We start from the raw sequence: 15,594 nt of genomic DNA on the forward strand, positions 1-15,594 counted from the left end.
AAGAATCCATTATGCCAACCATTTGTTATGAAATAGGCTTGGCAGTTAGTTAATACACTTATTATTATAAAATGAGTATAAATACATGAATTAATAATCATTTTCATTCATTCAGTAACTAAAGAACTTTTGATAAAAAATTATATGATTCATATTATATCCATAAATAAACCATTAATTGTTTAAATAAATGCAGCAACAATTAATACTCCATAATTAGACTGCGCAAATAAATGAATGCAAAAGAAAACCTAATGCAATCATTGACCCCAAATGAATAAACCAAAAGCATATTTAAATAAAATATGCAAATAATGACATACATACTTAATCACATACATACATATACATAATTGCTAACAAACAAGCATATTTCTCTTTTTAAATAATTTATATACATTTTGCTGTTTAACAGCAATGCACATATTCTATTTAAAATCAAATTTACTTTAGCACGCTATGTACAGAATTAGTAAGTATATAAGACATGCATATTTATATATAAATACTTTTGTTATATATGCATACAAAATATGTACATACACACGTACATTTATATATATAAATATACATCAAATGAATCGGTTCACACATACCGAGAAAAGACAGAAAAATTCTGGAATAAATGCAGCCGGCGGCTGACTTTTCACAGTTTGGCTAAAACATAAACAAGTAAAGTCGGAAAAACGAAAAATCATGTTCTAAATATAAACAAAATCGCTCATTAGCAGCGTCCCGAAGAGCCACGAATACCAGATAGATATAAAGCGAGAGAGAGAGAGAGAGAGAGAGAGAGAAAGAAAGAAATAGAGAAAGAGAGCGAAAGTTGTGGAGAGCAATTGAAATGCATAGGTTGTCTTAAGTGAATCGTCATTCGCTCGATTTAAATTGATTTTCATATTGTATGCATTTAGATATACCCAAAAAATTATAACAAAGAAATAGATATGGCATGGCGAAAACTATATGCTCTAATAACTTTAAATTAATAGATTCTCTTCAAAATATATACATATAAGATGGAAAACGAATAATTAAATAATTAATATATGTTTGTAAGTAAATAAAACAGAAAATCACTTAACATTATTAAGATTTTGATCATAACACTAATATTATTTAAAAACTTGACAAATTAATCAGTTGATGATGGCTTTCGACAAACGTTAACGTTTTGACAACGTTTAGGAAAAACAAGAAAAATATTATAATTAAATACAATAAATAAATGGCGAGTGACAAGTTGCTTGATAAACAGATTTGGCCCTCCTTTGTACAAGTGTTTTCGATTGTAAAAATAAAATTCGTGTAGGTTTTGCGGGCCATGTCCAAAAGACATTTGAACAGCAACAGCTGCGGCAACTTTGGAAATTTTCAAAAAAGCAAAAGCAACAGAATCGTTTGCGAGTCGGAACGATTTTCCCCAAGATTTTCCCTGATCAGCGATCAGTCCGCGAGAGTGCGTCGTCGAGCGAGGAGGCCCCAAGAACCCAAAAATAATAAAATATATATAAAGACGGAAAACCGGGAATAGTGTGTGTGTGTGTGTGTGTTATTGTGTGTGTGTGCGTATAGCCAAGTGAAAGTGTGCAAGTTATTTATAGAGCGCTTGCACATATAGACGCACATACAAAGCGTATATGCTTTATCGAGAAAAGTTCACATACACACATCGTTGATCATAGTATATAGAGGCAGAGGCAGAGGCAGTTGCATCAACGAAACTCGACAGAATGACGGACGTGCCGGAGCCCGTGCGCAAGTGCGCCACTTTGTTGAAGGGCACACGCAGCGATACTGAAAAGTTTGCGGCCCTGTTCATGGTCACGAAGCTGATGAAGGGCAAGGACTGCAATACGGCGGGCAAGCAGCTGCTCTTCGAGGCAATTGGATTTCCGTTTCTGCGCAAGCTGCTCGTCTCCAAGGAGCTGCCCAGCGATTGCCCTCCACTCGTCTACAAGAGTGTCGCCCTATCGATTTTGACTGGCTTCTGCCAGGAGGAGGAACTGGCCACGCACAAGGATATTATCGGTGCCATACCCACACTGCTTGAGATTGTGGAGCAGGCTGATGACGAGGACTACGAGGATAATCTGATTGTGGTGAGCGAGTCGTACAGTTGCCTCAAGAGCATTGCCAGCTATGAGCCGGGTCAGCAGGCACTCCTGGCGACCGGAGCCATACCGAAGATGTCGCAAATCTATTCGGCGCAGAGTTTCCAAACGGATGAGGCTCTACATCTGATTGTGCTGTTGGTGAAGAAGTTTGGCGTGGCCTCTTGGCCGGAAGATCCCACAGCCTTCCATGCGCTCATCCAGCGCATTGCCCTCGACATGGAAACTGATCACACGGAACGCAAATACGAACTGTGTCGCATTCTCGCCGATATCCTGGTCACCTGTAGGCGCGAGATTGTGGTCAACTCGCTGGAGGGCCAAATCTGGCCGGAGAGCCTCTTCAAGGGCTGCGGCGACATACTGAAGGCCAAGATTGGGCCCAAACAGCGTGATCCGGCACTGCATTTGATTGCCAACACGCTGCAGGTGCTCGGCATGCAGTGGGTCTTCATGGACGAGCAGAAGCAGTTCTTCCTTATGCTGCTCCAGCTGGCGGCCATCGAGGTGCGCATGCAGATGGACGAGAAGAAGCTGGAGACGACCTTCAAGCAGGCAGACTTGCTCACCTGCTGCTTTGTCATACTCGAACAGTGTATCGAGTATATGGCCACCGATCAGTTGGATCTGGAACCGAAGGAGAAGCAGACCACGTACACGGCGCTCAAGGGTGCGTTCAATCAGGTGCTCGCTGTGCTGACTCGTGTCAGCCAGGACAAGATCAAGGACAATGGCACTGCACGCGATAAGTCCTTCATCGTTGCCCAGGTGCGCATCCTTTCCGCCTGGCTGGCACAGGAGACGACAGCCATGCGTCCGGCAATCTACAAGCTGTTGCCCTTCATGCTCAAGATTGGCAACGATAGCTTCCACGAGTTGAAGACTTGGCGTGCCGGGTCCCGTGAGGGTGCTCGTCCAGTGGATGTGTTGCGTGTGATGATGCCTGCCCTATGCCACTTTGCCGTGGAGGATGAGGGACGCCGGGTGCTCTTCACGCATAAGCAGGACGAGGTGCTGCTGGAGTCCATTGAGCTGTACTTCAGCATTGCCCACTGGAAGCGTCCGCCCATCCCACGTGCGGAGCGACTGAAGCGCATGAATGAACCGGATCCAGTACCGACTCCAGAGCAGCAGGCGGAAATGAAGGAGGCACGTGCAGCAATTGTTGCCCTGTGCAACATTCTGATGAATTTTACGGTGCTGGAACCCAAACGTGCCGAGGATGCGCCCACTTTTGTCAATCTGCTCAAGTTTGTGGTGGAGAATCTGCCCGAGCTGAAAGATACGCCCGATAACCTGGTCATTCATGGCAATCTGTCTGTGCTGGGCCTGCTGCTGCTCAAGCAGCAGTCCAAGAAGGTCAAGCAGAACGATTTCTCCATTTGCCGTTACATTCAGGCGACAATTCGATTCCTCTGGGATGCCTACAACATCGATGAGAGCAACGATCCCACGGCTCTGGTTGTCTCGATTGCCTACAAGGGCTTCTGGTCGGACATCTCTGAATTGTGGTTCCTCGGCATGCAGACCATGTGCGGCGTTCTGCCCCTGGTACCGTGGATATCCGAATTCGCTCTCGAATCCGGCTGGGCCGAGGGCATTGTGAAGACACTCAAGAAGGTGAAGATCGGTACACTCCCAGCGAATGTGAAGTCGGCATATGAGGATTTCTTGTCCCAGCTGGTGGACATCAATGCCGATGTTGTCGCTGTGCTGAAGAAGAATGATGCTTTGCGCGTCTGCCGCAATCACAGGATGATGGATCTGGGCAAGAAGCTCTTTGGCGATTAGAACTACTACAGCTATAGAGATTTATACTTTAGGAAACGTTTCCTCAACTATTTTTGTATGAGCTTTTGTTTTTTTATATATATATTATACATACATACATTTTATTCGGTGTATTCTCTCTCTCTCTCTCTCTCTCTCTGTCTCTCATTCTCTCTCAATAATGATCTGTCACTTTCTATTTGCGTGTGTGTGTGTGCTTGTGTGTGTTGGCGTGATGTCACGCATTTTATTTGATATACCACAAAATGTGCTTGCCGAAAATGAAGCAAACTGGAACTACTTATTTTGAATGCACTTTCATGCCGTACTCACAACTATTTTAATAATTTAAAATCACTTAAGATGAAAATAAATGTGAAGCAATACAAATAAGATGACTAAAAACGAGAATTACAATAAATTTCACTTTCAAAACAATCGCCAGCTGCCTGCCATTCATTCAAATTTGGGTGCCCCATATATATATATATGTGTCCGTTTCATATAGTAGTATAGAAAAACATTTATTTATATAGTATGTTGGCTTAGTTTTATATTTTTTATTTTTTTGTATTTCTGAACTGAAAACACAACACGTCATAATTCTGTTTTGTCGACAAGTACAAGCTTGACGAAATAAAATAAGAACAGTTTCCGTGTTTAATGAATTGGCAACATTAACTTTCTTCTACTTCCTGATAATGATTATATTATTATTAATGATTATGATGTTCACATTTCGCATATGCAAACATTTTAGATTGCTCATTTCTTCGATAAGGAACTGAGTGATTTCCCATTTCCATACTCGATCTCTAAAGCAGACAGCATTCAAATTATAATATAACAAACAATGTTATTTAGTTTTGAATTTCAGAAATGATTATTATTATTCTGTAAATAAGAGTTTGCATTTTTGCATTTTAGAAGCATTTTCTCATAATAAGAAATGTATTTCAGAATAAAAAGTCTTTCTTTTCATATTTAGATAAACAAGATAAACTATCAAGGTTTTCTTTTTCTGAGTGAATATAACATTCAAATAATATCAGATATTCCATATAAAGTCCTATAACCAGATTAGAGATATCAAAATATAATAATCCTTTTATTTCAAACGGTAGATTCATGCCTGATTATCAATGGGTGCCCATTGAAGGCAGCAATGGCATCTTTTAGCACTCCTTCGCAGCGTATACGTAATATGCACAAGTCAAACAGATTGTTAAAACAACGGCTACGAACGAAAGATGAAGGACATCAGGAGCAGTAGCAGCAGATGCACAGCCAGCTAAAGCCGTCGATAAATCTGCTATAAATCTTAAGACATTGCGACAATTTTCCAAATTGTGCGTGTGTGTGTGAGTGTGTGTGTAAGTGTGTGTTCGACAATCGCAGGCAACTTTTATCCTCTCATGCTGTCGACAGGCTCAGGAAATATTACACAAAATGTATTGCTCAATCGCTTGATAACGAACGGACCAACATGTTACTCCTCGTCCGGCTTCTAGGACAGGGTCGTTGCCGTGTGTTTGCTTTTTATTACGATATAATATTTTATTGTATACTTTTAGACATTTGAATATTTAGCCGAGCGCCCGCACGCAGTCCGAAATTGGAGCGGCAAAGGACCCAAGTGCCGGTTGGCTCTACCTTTCGCACAACCCTTTTTTTTTCGTTTTCTCTCTTTTTTTCCTTTGCCTTTCCCAACATGCCAAAATGTGTAAATTTGTTGGGGACGTTGCTGGTTGGCTTGTGCCCTGAGACAGTTTCAATGTGGTGTGCGGTGCGATGCGGTGCGGAGCGGTGAGGTGAGCTGCGGAATGGGGTATGAGGTGGGACATGGGTGTGCTTAGAGCGCTGTGGATTTCAGCTATTTGTGCATTTGACAAAGGTAATAAAAAAGGACGTTTGGCTTTTGGCGTCGACTGCTTGTTGATGTTTACCCAGCCTCTGGCTACAAAATATTTTTCTATGTGTCCCAGTCGACTGTTTTGTTTTTTTTTTATTTTTCTACTTGCTTGGGTCTTAAAGATACCTTTTATAGTTTTAAGCATGTCTGAAACAATTTTGGTTTGCTTATCATCGAGCAAAATGCTTGTAAACTTCAAAATTGGTATACACAATTTTTATTAAAGTAAAACCCCTTAAAAATGTATTAAGCTAAGTACTTTCATTGAGATAATTATATTATTTACAAAAAAATAAAAATTTTCTTAATTTTAAAGCTTACAATTTAAAGCTTAATTATTTTATTTCTAAATTTGTATATAGTCCGATATATTTCATATACCGTCGCGATTCATTTTCAGGGAGATATTCATAGCGCCTGACGAGTCATCTGTGGAGTTTGAAAAATAGAAAAGGAACCTTTCTACTTTTTAGCCACTTTTCCCACTCTATAAAATTCAGGAGTATTTTCTTATGTGTGTATGTATATAGAATATTTTAGAAAATCGGGGTAGAACTCTTCTTGAATTACTAATTGTTTACTGAGAAAAGTATGGCACCTAAACACAAACATAATGCTGCAAAGTCAATAGAAAAACACGTATTGAATGAGCGATTCATTAGAACAGTAAATGCGTTAATCAGTCATGAAAAAGAGTTTGTATGTGTGAGTGAGTGTTCTTGCAACGTTGCCATCCAACTGAGCTCGCATCAGCAGTCAGTGGCAGCAGGAGGCAGGAGCAGGAGAACGAGGAGTGCAACTAGTTGAAGTTATCTTGATTGCAATTAGTAGCCTTCTCATACATTGTTGCTGCGTTAATGAAAAGAAAACAAAAGAAATTGCTCGTCTTTATGCCCAGCCAACATTTACCGTTGCTTTTTGTGTGGCAGCTGCTGCTAATGTTGCTGCTGTTGACGTTATTGTTGTTGTTGTTCTTGGTGCTGTTATTGTTGTTGTGGATGGCACTTTATGCAAGTCGTTTGCCATTGTCATTTTCTTGATAAGTCCTTGCAACTTGGCTAATCATTTTAAAGCAGACAACTCACTAAGCTGTTCTCTCAAGCAGCGCTTATTCATGACGAAGGCAAGTTAATGCAGATTATGCTTACATCAATTCAAACTTCGTGGTTGTCAGTTGTGTGTCAAGTGGCATGAACATGGCCCTTTGAGCATTGATTAATCTTGATGATGGAATGAAGTCTACAACTGGATCACTGGTCGATGATGCATTCTGAAATGATTCAATTTTGCACTCTATTGGTTTTAACAGAACTTTGTGACTGATAGCACATATGGCAATATAAATGCATATGTTCATCTAAAACCTTCGAAAACTATCTTTGGATATGGATGCAGCAGTAAAATTACATCTTTTAAATTAAAAGGAAAAGTTTCGAAAATTTGTATTTAAGTAGGTATCAAATGTAGTTTAGTAATTTACAAATATTTTAATCGAACACATTAGCTGGAATTCTATCGATATAATAGTCAAAACATAGACCAACAAAGTCTGAGAAAAATAACACATTAATAGGAGATTAATAGCAGCAGTGGCTGGCTGAAAGTCTTTTTTGGTAAATGATGTTTAGTTGCAACATGTGAAGGAATCTAGTTAATTGTTGTGCGTCTACTGCATACAACATATACAGCATTGGTAAAAAAAAAACTATGAATTTACATATTGGGTCTACTTGTTAATTTTGCCAGCTAAATTTTATTAAAATATATGACAGATATGCGAGACCAAAAGCCCAAACGGCTGTCTTGCTGAGAACACATCTATTAACTATCAGCACTGACATTAATTATTTTACAACACTAAAAACTCTTCGCGTTGTGATTTAGAAATAAAAAAATTGAAGTGAATCAAAACTCCATTTATTTTTAGTGCGCTAAAGCGATATGTGTGTATGAATATGTGTAAGTACATAATCATAAAATGAAATAGTTGCATAATCAACTGTTTTCAACAACATTCCAAATTTCAGCGTTGAAATCGAGCGAGTTCCCCATTCGAGCACAAGACAACAACAACAAAGCTGTGATGGCAGGGATTTCATGTGATTTTGATTGCCAGGATATTCAATTGTCATTGCCACTTGTTGGCAGCCAGCAGTTGCGACTGCTGTCCAAAGGGGAGCTGCAAAAAGCAATCGCACTAAGTAAAAAGGGTGGAAAATGCGCGCACGAGTAAACGCGTTTACTTGCAGAGCTCCGACCAGCATCAGGACCATGACCAGCCGGACGGATCCGGACCCGATACCCGGGGCTGCCGGAGCAGCTGTAATAATGTGAAAATAAAGAAAATCCTGCTCGCAAATTTCCAATTGGGTCCAACAGAGTTCCCGCGCTAAGTGTCATAATTGAGGGTGAAAATAAAAGCAAACTGGATATTGGTTTGATGCAGAAAACGTTTCCAAGAAACTACATTTTATTAAAAACTTGCTACAACCATCCGCACCCCACCCCCTTTGTCCTCAATCGAAGTGAATTGAAATTAATTCACTCTTCATATGCTACTGCCCCAGCTGGAGGCAATCAGAGTATCACGCAGCTGCAAGTAATTCATAAATTATTCAAGGCACTTGACAACTGCTACCGGCAAATGTTGCTGTCTCTCTGCCTTCCACTACAGATACTAGTGTCATTGTCGAATAACACGTGTATTTGACGTGTTAGGTTAATGGTTGCCCCCACCTGGCAGTTTCTAAGAATCTTGTCAATTATAATTTTTTATGATTTTTCATGTTTTCGTGACCTCTTTAAATAATTCAAATAGTTTATAAGAAATTTAAAATGATATTGTAAAAAACTTATTATTTATTATTATTATTAAGGATAGTTGATAGTCAATAGGTTTCTTTATGCAATACCAACAGGTATTTAACCAAATAAAGTTAAACAAAGTGAGTGCCACAAATTTTAATGATTTACAAATTAAAATCATCTTGTTCCAAAATGTAATATCGAAGAGAGAGAGAAAACCTTAATCAAAGTCGCGAAACTTTAGAGAATATAAATATTCCCACTGCGGGGGAGGGAGACGAAACCCGTTAATTAGTTATCCATTGAAATAAGTGCGTCAGGTGTGCTTTGTCTGCCACGTGCCCCTACAACACAAGCATAGCTGACCTTGAGGAGCATTTCGGTGTGATCAATGAGCAGGCATGCCACAAATTTTAATGGCTATCAATTTTCAGCGATTCATTGAACTTGGGTTATCAATTGCAGGCAGCCGCCTTGCTGCTGGTAATTAAATTTGTCATAACGTCCAGATGCCAACATTTTTGAGCGAAAACTGAGAGTAACTGGGGGGATTGTGTCGAGGAGGGGGGAGGTATCGAGCAAAATCACGCGCATTTTAAGACTGACGCCTAAAAACAGGCAACAATTTCTGCCGAAACGGAAGATGTGCACAGAGAGCGAGAAAAAAAAGTTTCACCAACGCCATGCGATGCTCTCTTAAATTACATTTCTCTCTTACACAGGGAAAGCTTCTTCCTGTCCAAGTATATATAAAAGCTTTAGAAGCGTTTTGCCGGTTTTGCCATAAATGTTGGCGCAGAGCTTTCAAACGAATTTGTTGTTGCCACCGTTAATGATGCGTTAAATTTAAATGGCCATAACAATTAATGATAATTGCCTTTGCAGTTATTGTTAATAATATGTTTGTGCTTTAGAAATTTCTCATCTTCATTTGTCTGCCTTTAAATTTGACTCTTTCTTGTTGTTGTTAATAACCGAGTGGAAGTTCCGCGGATAAAGCAAGCACTTAAAAGTGAATTATTTCTTAAGTACTATGTGTTTTCTTCCTCTCTCTCCTTGGCTGGGGTCCTATTCAAACTTGAATAAGATAAACTTTGGTTATGAGAAACACGCTATTTAATTTTACTGAGCGAAATGGTTTTTTTTTTTTTTTTTGTTGTTCAACATTCGCCTTAATAAGTATTTAACAACACGGCTTAAATTATATATGATAAACAGATAAATGCCAATGTGCAGTATGTCCTTCCACTTATTTTTATTCACTATTAAAAGGTCGTTTACTTAATTTATTTACTCTTATTTTATATACTTAAATCATTTGTGGCACGTGCCGTTCTCACAATAATCAAAACAGTCATAAAATTTACTTTTTCTCAAGAAGGTAATCAATTTAGCCCAATAGGAACTCGCTTCTCTTACTTTTCAGCTTATTAAGTGAATTCCCATCTGAAGAGTTGACATTCAATTGAAAAAGCTGCACTTCCCGCATCTTGACCTCTGTAATCAAATATAATCGAAACAGTGCCGAGCACCTCTCTCAACAACCATTCGCCATTCACTTCAGCAAAACGAAAACGAAACTCAAAGGCAATTCGGGGTGAAGTGGGTGGTCGCCGCACGTTGCACATTCCAGGTTGAATGGTAACAGCACACGAAGGGGCAGCAGCAGCAGGCAATGAGTGCACTTGTTGCCATTCGTAAATTGCTTTCAATTTTTGCAAAAACTTTCATCGAGTGCCGCTCGACTGCCAGCAGGTAAGCAAAACTAATAACTCACAGCTGCAAATAAAATACAGTTTACACAGTTTTTATATATTTTGATTTTGCATTACTTCAACCGCAAAACAATGCAGCAGGCATGTCCTTAAGATGCATGTTTGCGACTTTCGATGACCAGCAGAAAATATTAAATTAAAAAAACAATTTACTACGCGATACCCTACCATATATATGTGACTACGTATGTAAAATAACTGCTGTATTTATTGAGTATAGTAAAATTAAAACATAAGACATAAGACATAACATTAGCGTATATATGAATAATATGTTTTATATGTAATAAATGTTGTGCATTTAGCTTATTTTTAGATACTGCTTCGGAATTCAATATTAATAGATATAAGATGTGGCGAAACTATTGAAGAAACTATAATATAAATAAACAAGTTTTCCTCTCCAATATTCTCTATGATGTGAGTATTCATATTGATAGACAGGTGGTTAATATATTTATATATACATAAATATCCTCTTAAATAATTTTAAGTATTCAAATAAAAAATACTGGGTTGGAAATCAATATTAATAGATATATTTGATGTGTCTATACTATTAAACTAACTAAAATATAAATAAACAAATATTTATTTTCAATAATCTCTATGATCTGAGTATGCACACAGATAGACAAACGGTTGGTATATGTATATTGAATAACTCTTAAAACCTTCAAGATAACAAACCATGGTTGTAAATGAATATTAAGAGTGATATATCTTATTTGTAAACTATTGGGGGAAATAAGATATAAAATATATATTTAAATATAAATATAGATACATACAACCTCTTAAAACCTTTAAAAGATGCTAAAATTAACAACTATATAAATCATATAGCTAAACTATTGGCGAAAATAAGAGTCGTCTACATTCGATATGAGCAAATAGCCATTTCCAATTTTATCTATGATTTTTTAGTATATATATATTGTCATCATCATTGGAGTCGCATCCTTCTGTCGCTTACATCCAAGTCGCCCTGCTACACACATTTTGTGGACAAGAAATTAAATTGAATTTGAGAACCCTTTTGCCACGTTGGCTCATGCAACAATAAATAATCGAAATACACATGAAAATCCGCATGTACCGAGAGCAGTCCGTCCAATCTGTCCAAGTCTGGTCAGCCTTCCTAAGGCAGCGTCAAAGGTTAGTTGATGCTTGCCACAGTATTCCTTATACAAATGCAATGCAATAAATATTGCAAGGGGGCGTGTTCCTTTCATCTTCCCTTTGGTATTCATTTATCTGCTTGCCTGTTTGTCTGCTTGTCTCTCTGCTTCTGTTTGTCCATTGCCTTCGCCAGACTGGTGATATTTATATGAATACATTTAAATGGAACGCAACAATCAACAGCAACACCCTTCCCATCCGCCTTGTTCGACTGTTCGTTGTCAACACTTTAAAGCTATCTGATACAATAATTTATATCGCTCGTTGACTCTGCTCTCAGTGCATCCCAATTGTTTCGGCCTTCCAATTCAACTTGTGCCGTATACCAATTTGTATGTATATAAAGTCTCGCTTCCAATGAGATAAGCGATGCAAGACAAAGCCCCGATTTCAGATTGCGCTTCCATCGATGACGTGTTAATTGTGCTGGTGCTTCCTTTCGGCTCGCTGCTTACTGGAAATACCGCATGCTGACTTGTTACATTGCCTTGTTGCCGCCACATAAGACAATTGGAGGGGAGAGGAGCAGGGGCTGCCCAAGGAAATGGGTTACGCCCGTGCGAAAGTGCCACCTGGCATGTGTGTAAGTGATATAATAAAAGACTAAATAATAAATGCAGCATATACACAATTCTTATGTGTATGTAAAAATCATTACCAACTAGAGTTGCCATCTCTTCCAAGGAAATATATAAAAAGCATGCTAACGAATCTAAGTATGGAAGAATAATTTCATTATCTATCTATCGCTATTGTTAATCCGATTATATTAATCGATATATCTCTTAAGTATCACTTACTACTCATTTAGGTATTAATAAAATATGTTGAAAGAATGCTAAGCAAATAAATAAAGTTTTGAGGAAGAGTTACTGCTAAAATAATCTTTATTATATATATTTGGAATTTTTCACGATTACTCAATAAATACCACTTGCAAATAGCGATTATTATACGATTACTCATTATCTATCTACCACTTGCTAATAGCGATTATTATACGATATATTTTCTATAAAATTTAATATTTTCTCGCTTCGATCTTTTTATTTACACATTTTTGCATTTAACTATGTAACTTAAACTTGCTGACAACCCCATGGGCAATCATTACATCATTTACCATCCCTTATATTTTCTTTAATTATTTTTGCCGTCTTCTTCGTAGCATAAAACAATGCATTTTATCTCGGCACGGCAATGAGACTCTTAAACGTTTTATTTTTCACTCTGCTTCCATTCAGCTTTGACATAAACTCACACACACACACACCCAAACACTGAGACGCTTACACCACGCAACCTCTTGCAGAGTTCTAGAGTGGACCACAGAAATATTTATATTTATTTAATACTAAAAATTCCAAGAATTAAAATAAAAAAATCTAATAGTAATAATAAAATATGAAAGTGATTTTTTTTATAAACAATAAATGCCTACAACATATTTTTGAAATATTGTATGCAAAAAGTAAAGAATTTTATTTAAATAACTTATTTATTGCAAGATTATATCTATAGGCAAATTTTCTGGCTCCTTGAGGCTGCCGTATTATTTTAAAATTTAGTCTTCCAAGCAGGACGATGGTGCAATGATTCAAAAACATATTTAAATTCAGCTTAAAGATTCTTATAAAATTATATTTACTTATACTTTATAGTGAAGCAGCGCTTTCAGCAAAGATTTCCATTTAAATTTTTCTGAAATACATGTCTACGTTCACAACTGAAAGGGATGAGGATTTGTTTTTCTTATAATGATATATTAAGCAAAACACATTCGCCCTGCCCTGTCTAAACTGTCTAAAACTGTTCTCTATATTTGTACATTGAATATACCAAATCAATTTGCTTAGTTTGTTGAGTTTTTGGATCACTCTAAGGCCAAGTGAATTTAAGTATTGCCAATGAGCGCCTGCACGCGCTTGTTGCCCCCAAACCGCACCCCCCTCTCCGTCTATAAAGAGCCATTTTAGATGCAAGAGGCAGAATGAATGTCTAGCTGCGATAGATACTGTATGCATATATAGTATTTGTATATACACAGGGAGCTCGCTCTACAACTAAATACTTAATTTCGTTCTTTGCTGTTGCCTTTGATTCTTTTAAATTTCCAACAACAACCACAAAACACAGCAGGCTGGCGCTGAGACTAGGCAAATGGGGAGGGGTGGTCGGAGAGGGGGCCAAAGGGCCACAGACTATAACAAAATAGAATGCAACGAAACAGAGCAGAAAAGAAGGGAACGCATTGGCAACGCCTCCCATCCACTTTGACTCGTTTTGTCTGCGTTGTCTCGCCTCATTTACGGCCTACGCACACCCGCACACACAGCCGAACACACAGCCGCACACGCCCGCACACACACACACACACACACACACACCCACATGAGGCTGCCTGGAAGACAGCTGTTTGGAGCGCTTCGCAGAGGAAAATGCAGTTGGCTGCAGAATAAGTCGGTCTTTCAAGCGCGGCGGACGCGTCGAATGCCCCAAATTGATATAGGCGGAATATCGCTCATACGCCGCGTGGCGCGATCGATGCTGACAGATTGGGCAAAATAGATACACATAGATAGGCCATTGCGGAAGCTAGAAAGAGTGCGTGTTGTTGTTGCTGATATTGTATTTGTTGTTTTTGATTGAAATGTAAATAAGCCATGGACGCCAACAAAAATATTTTGTCGAGCGCGAGCAAATTGCGAGCAACGTTTATCATTTCAATGTTGCAATATGCAAAAGTCGGTTTTGCCAAGTGCAGTTGTTGGCCAATTGACGTTGCAGCTAAAGTGCAGTCAGTGGGCCCGAGTGACGTCTCTGTTGTTGTGTAATAAATCAATTTGCGACTTTAATGCCAATTGCCGTATTTCAAATTATTTTCTGACACACATAACATGCTTTAAATGCCTCTCGAAGGCCATGCAAATCTGCCAAATGTGTGTGTGTCTGCCCAGATTTAAACATTAAACAAAAAACCAATTTATACAAATTAACTTGAAGCCTGTTGAACTATTGGAACTCATGTATGCTTTATTAACAATTGGTTTTAAATTACAAAAATGGTTTTTCAATCACTGTCACAAGTCACAAGCTGTCACCTCGTTAATTGTTAACGTGCCGCCATTAGTGCACAATGGCTTTGAGGCATTCCCCATCATATACATATAGAATGTACATATATTCACTATCAGACTGAAATAATTATGAATATATGTCAAGTCTTACAAGGCTTCAATTTAATTGCCATGGCACGGCAATGGAACATAATTAATGTTACAAAATGTAATAATTTTCCTCTTTTTTTTGTATAAGTCACTAATGTTATGATTAGGCGTAAATTAGGACTAAATGACATTCCCATACTTATAATAGTATCTAAAGCAAAACGTGTTTTTTTTGTCAATTCAAAATTGAACTGCGGAGTGTGCTGGGCTCGCAGATACCCCGCACTCAGATTGCAGGCCTACTACAGAAAATAAAATTAATAATCTAATGTAATTTTCAGTTTATCAATCTTACTTTTAAAACATCGTCTTGTGCAAATAGATGCAAGACGCAAAGGAAGTATCTGCAAGATAAATATTTAGATTATTAATCGGCATCAGCAGCTGAGTCTATATAGCCATTTTGAGTGTTTGTATTATTTCAGAGACCATCAGAGCAATAAAATCCGAAATTTCAAAAACAGCCTCTTCTTATTATTATTATTGATAAGCTAGACAAATTTCATTAAGATTGGATAAGAAACATCCAAGTTATAGACGAAAACCTATTCTCATATTGTGTGCAAAGCAAATGCCAATTTTTCTATAAAACTTGAATACACTTAATAGTTCAGGGTATATCGTAGTCGAGCGCACTCGACTACAACATTCTTGTTAGTCACTACATATTCTCGCAACAAAGTATTTGTGTTATGTTTGTCATAAATTATTCGTTTATAACGTTTTCATTAAAAATTTTATGTCTGATTGGCGTTGAGCAATCGCTATCGCAGTCCAAACAGTTTTTCCATTAATTTCGATAAATTCAA

The 15,594-nt window shown here is 38.0% G+C and overlaps 1 protein-coding gene across 1 annotated transcript; it reads left to right on the forward strand.

Moving 5' to 3' along the window:
* Positions 1-1,411: 1,411 nt before the first annotated feature.
* LOC6568027 (neurochondrin homolog) lies at positions 1,412-4,322 on the forward strand. The gene has a single exon (XM_001994511.2). It carries the CDS (start codon positions 1,734-1,736, stop codon positions 3,903-3,905), a length of 2,172 nt encoding a protein of 723 aa, XP_001994547.1. The 5' UTR covers positions 1,412-1,733; the 3' UTR covers positions 3,906-4,322.
* The last annotated feature ends 11,272 nt before the right edge of the window (positions 4,323-15,594 follow it).

Source organism: Drosophila grimshawi, unplaced genomic scaffold, assembly GCF_018153295.1.
Source record: "Drosophila grimshawi isolate 15287-2541.00 unplaced genomic scaffold, ASM1815329v1 contig_311, whole genome shotgun sequence".
Lineage (NCBI taxonomy): Eukaryota > Metazoa > Arthropoda > Insecta > Diptera > Drosophilidae > Drosophila > Drosophila grimshawi.

Bases quoted from the DNA above. Each gene is read 5' to 3' on its own strand.
- LOC6568027 (XM_001994511.2), top strand. From the start codon at position 1,734: ATGACGGACGTGCCGGAGCCCGTGCGCAAGTGCGCCACTTTGTTGAAG.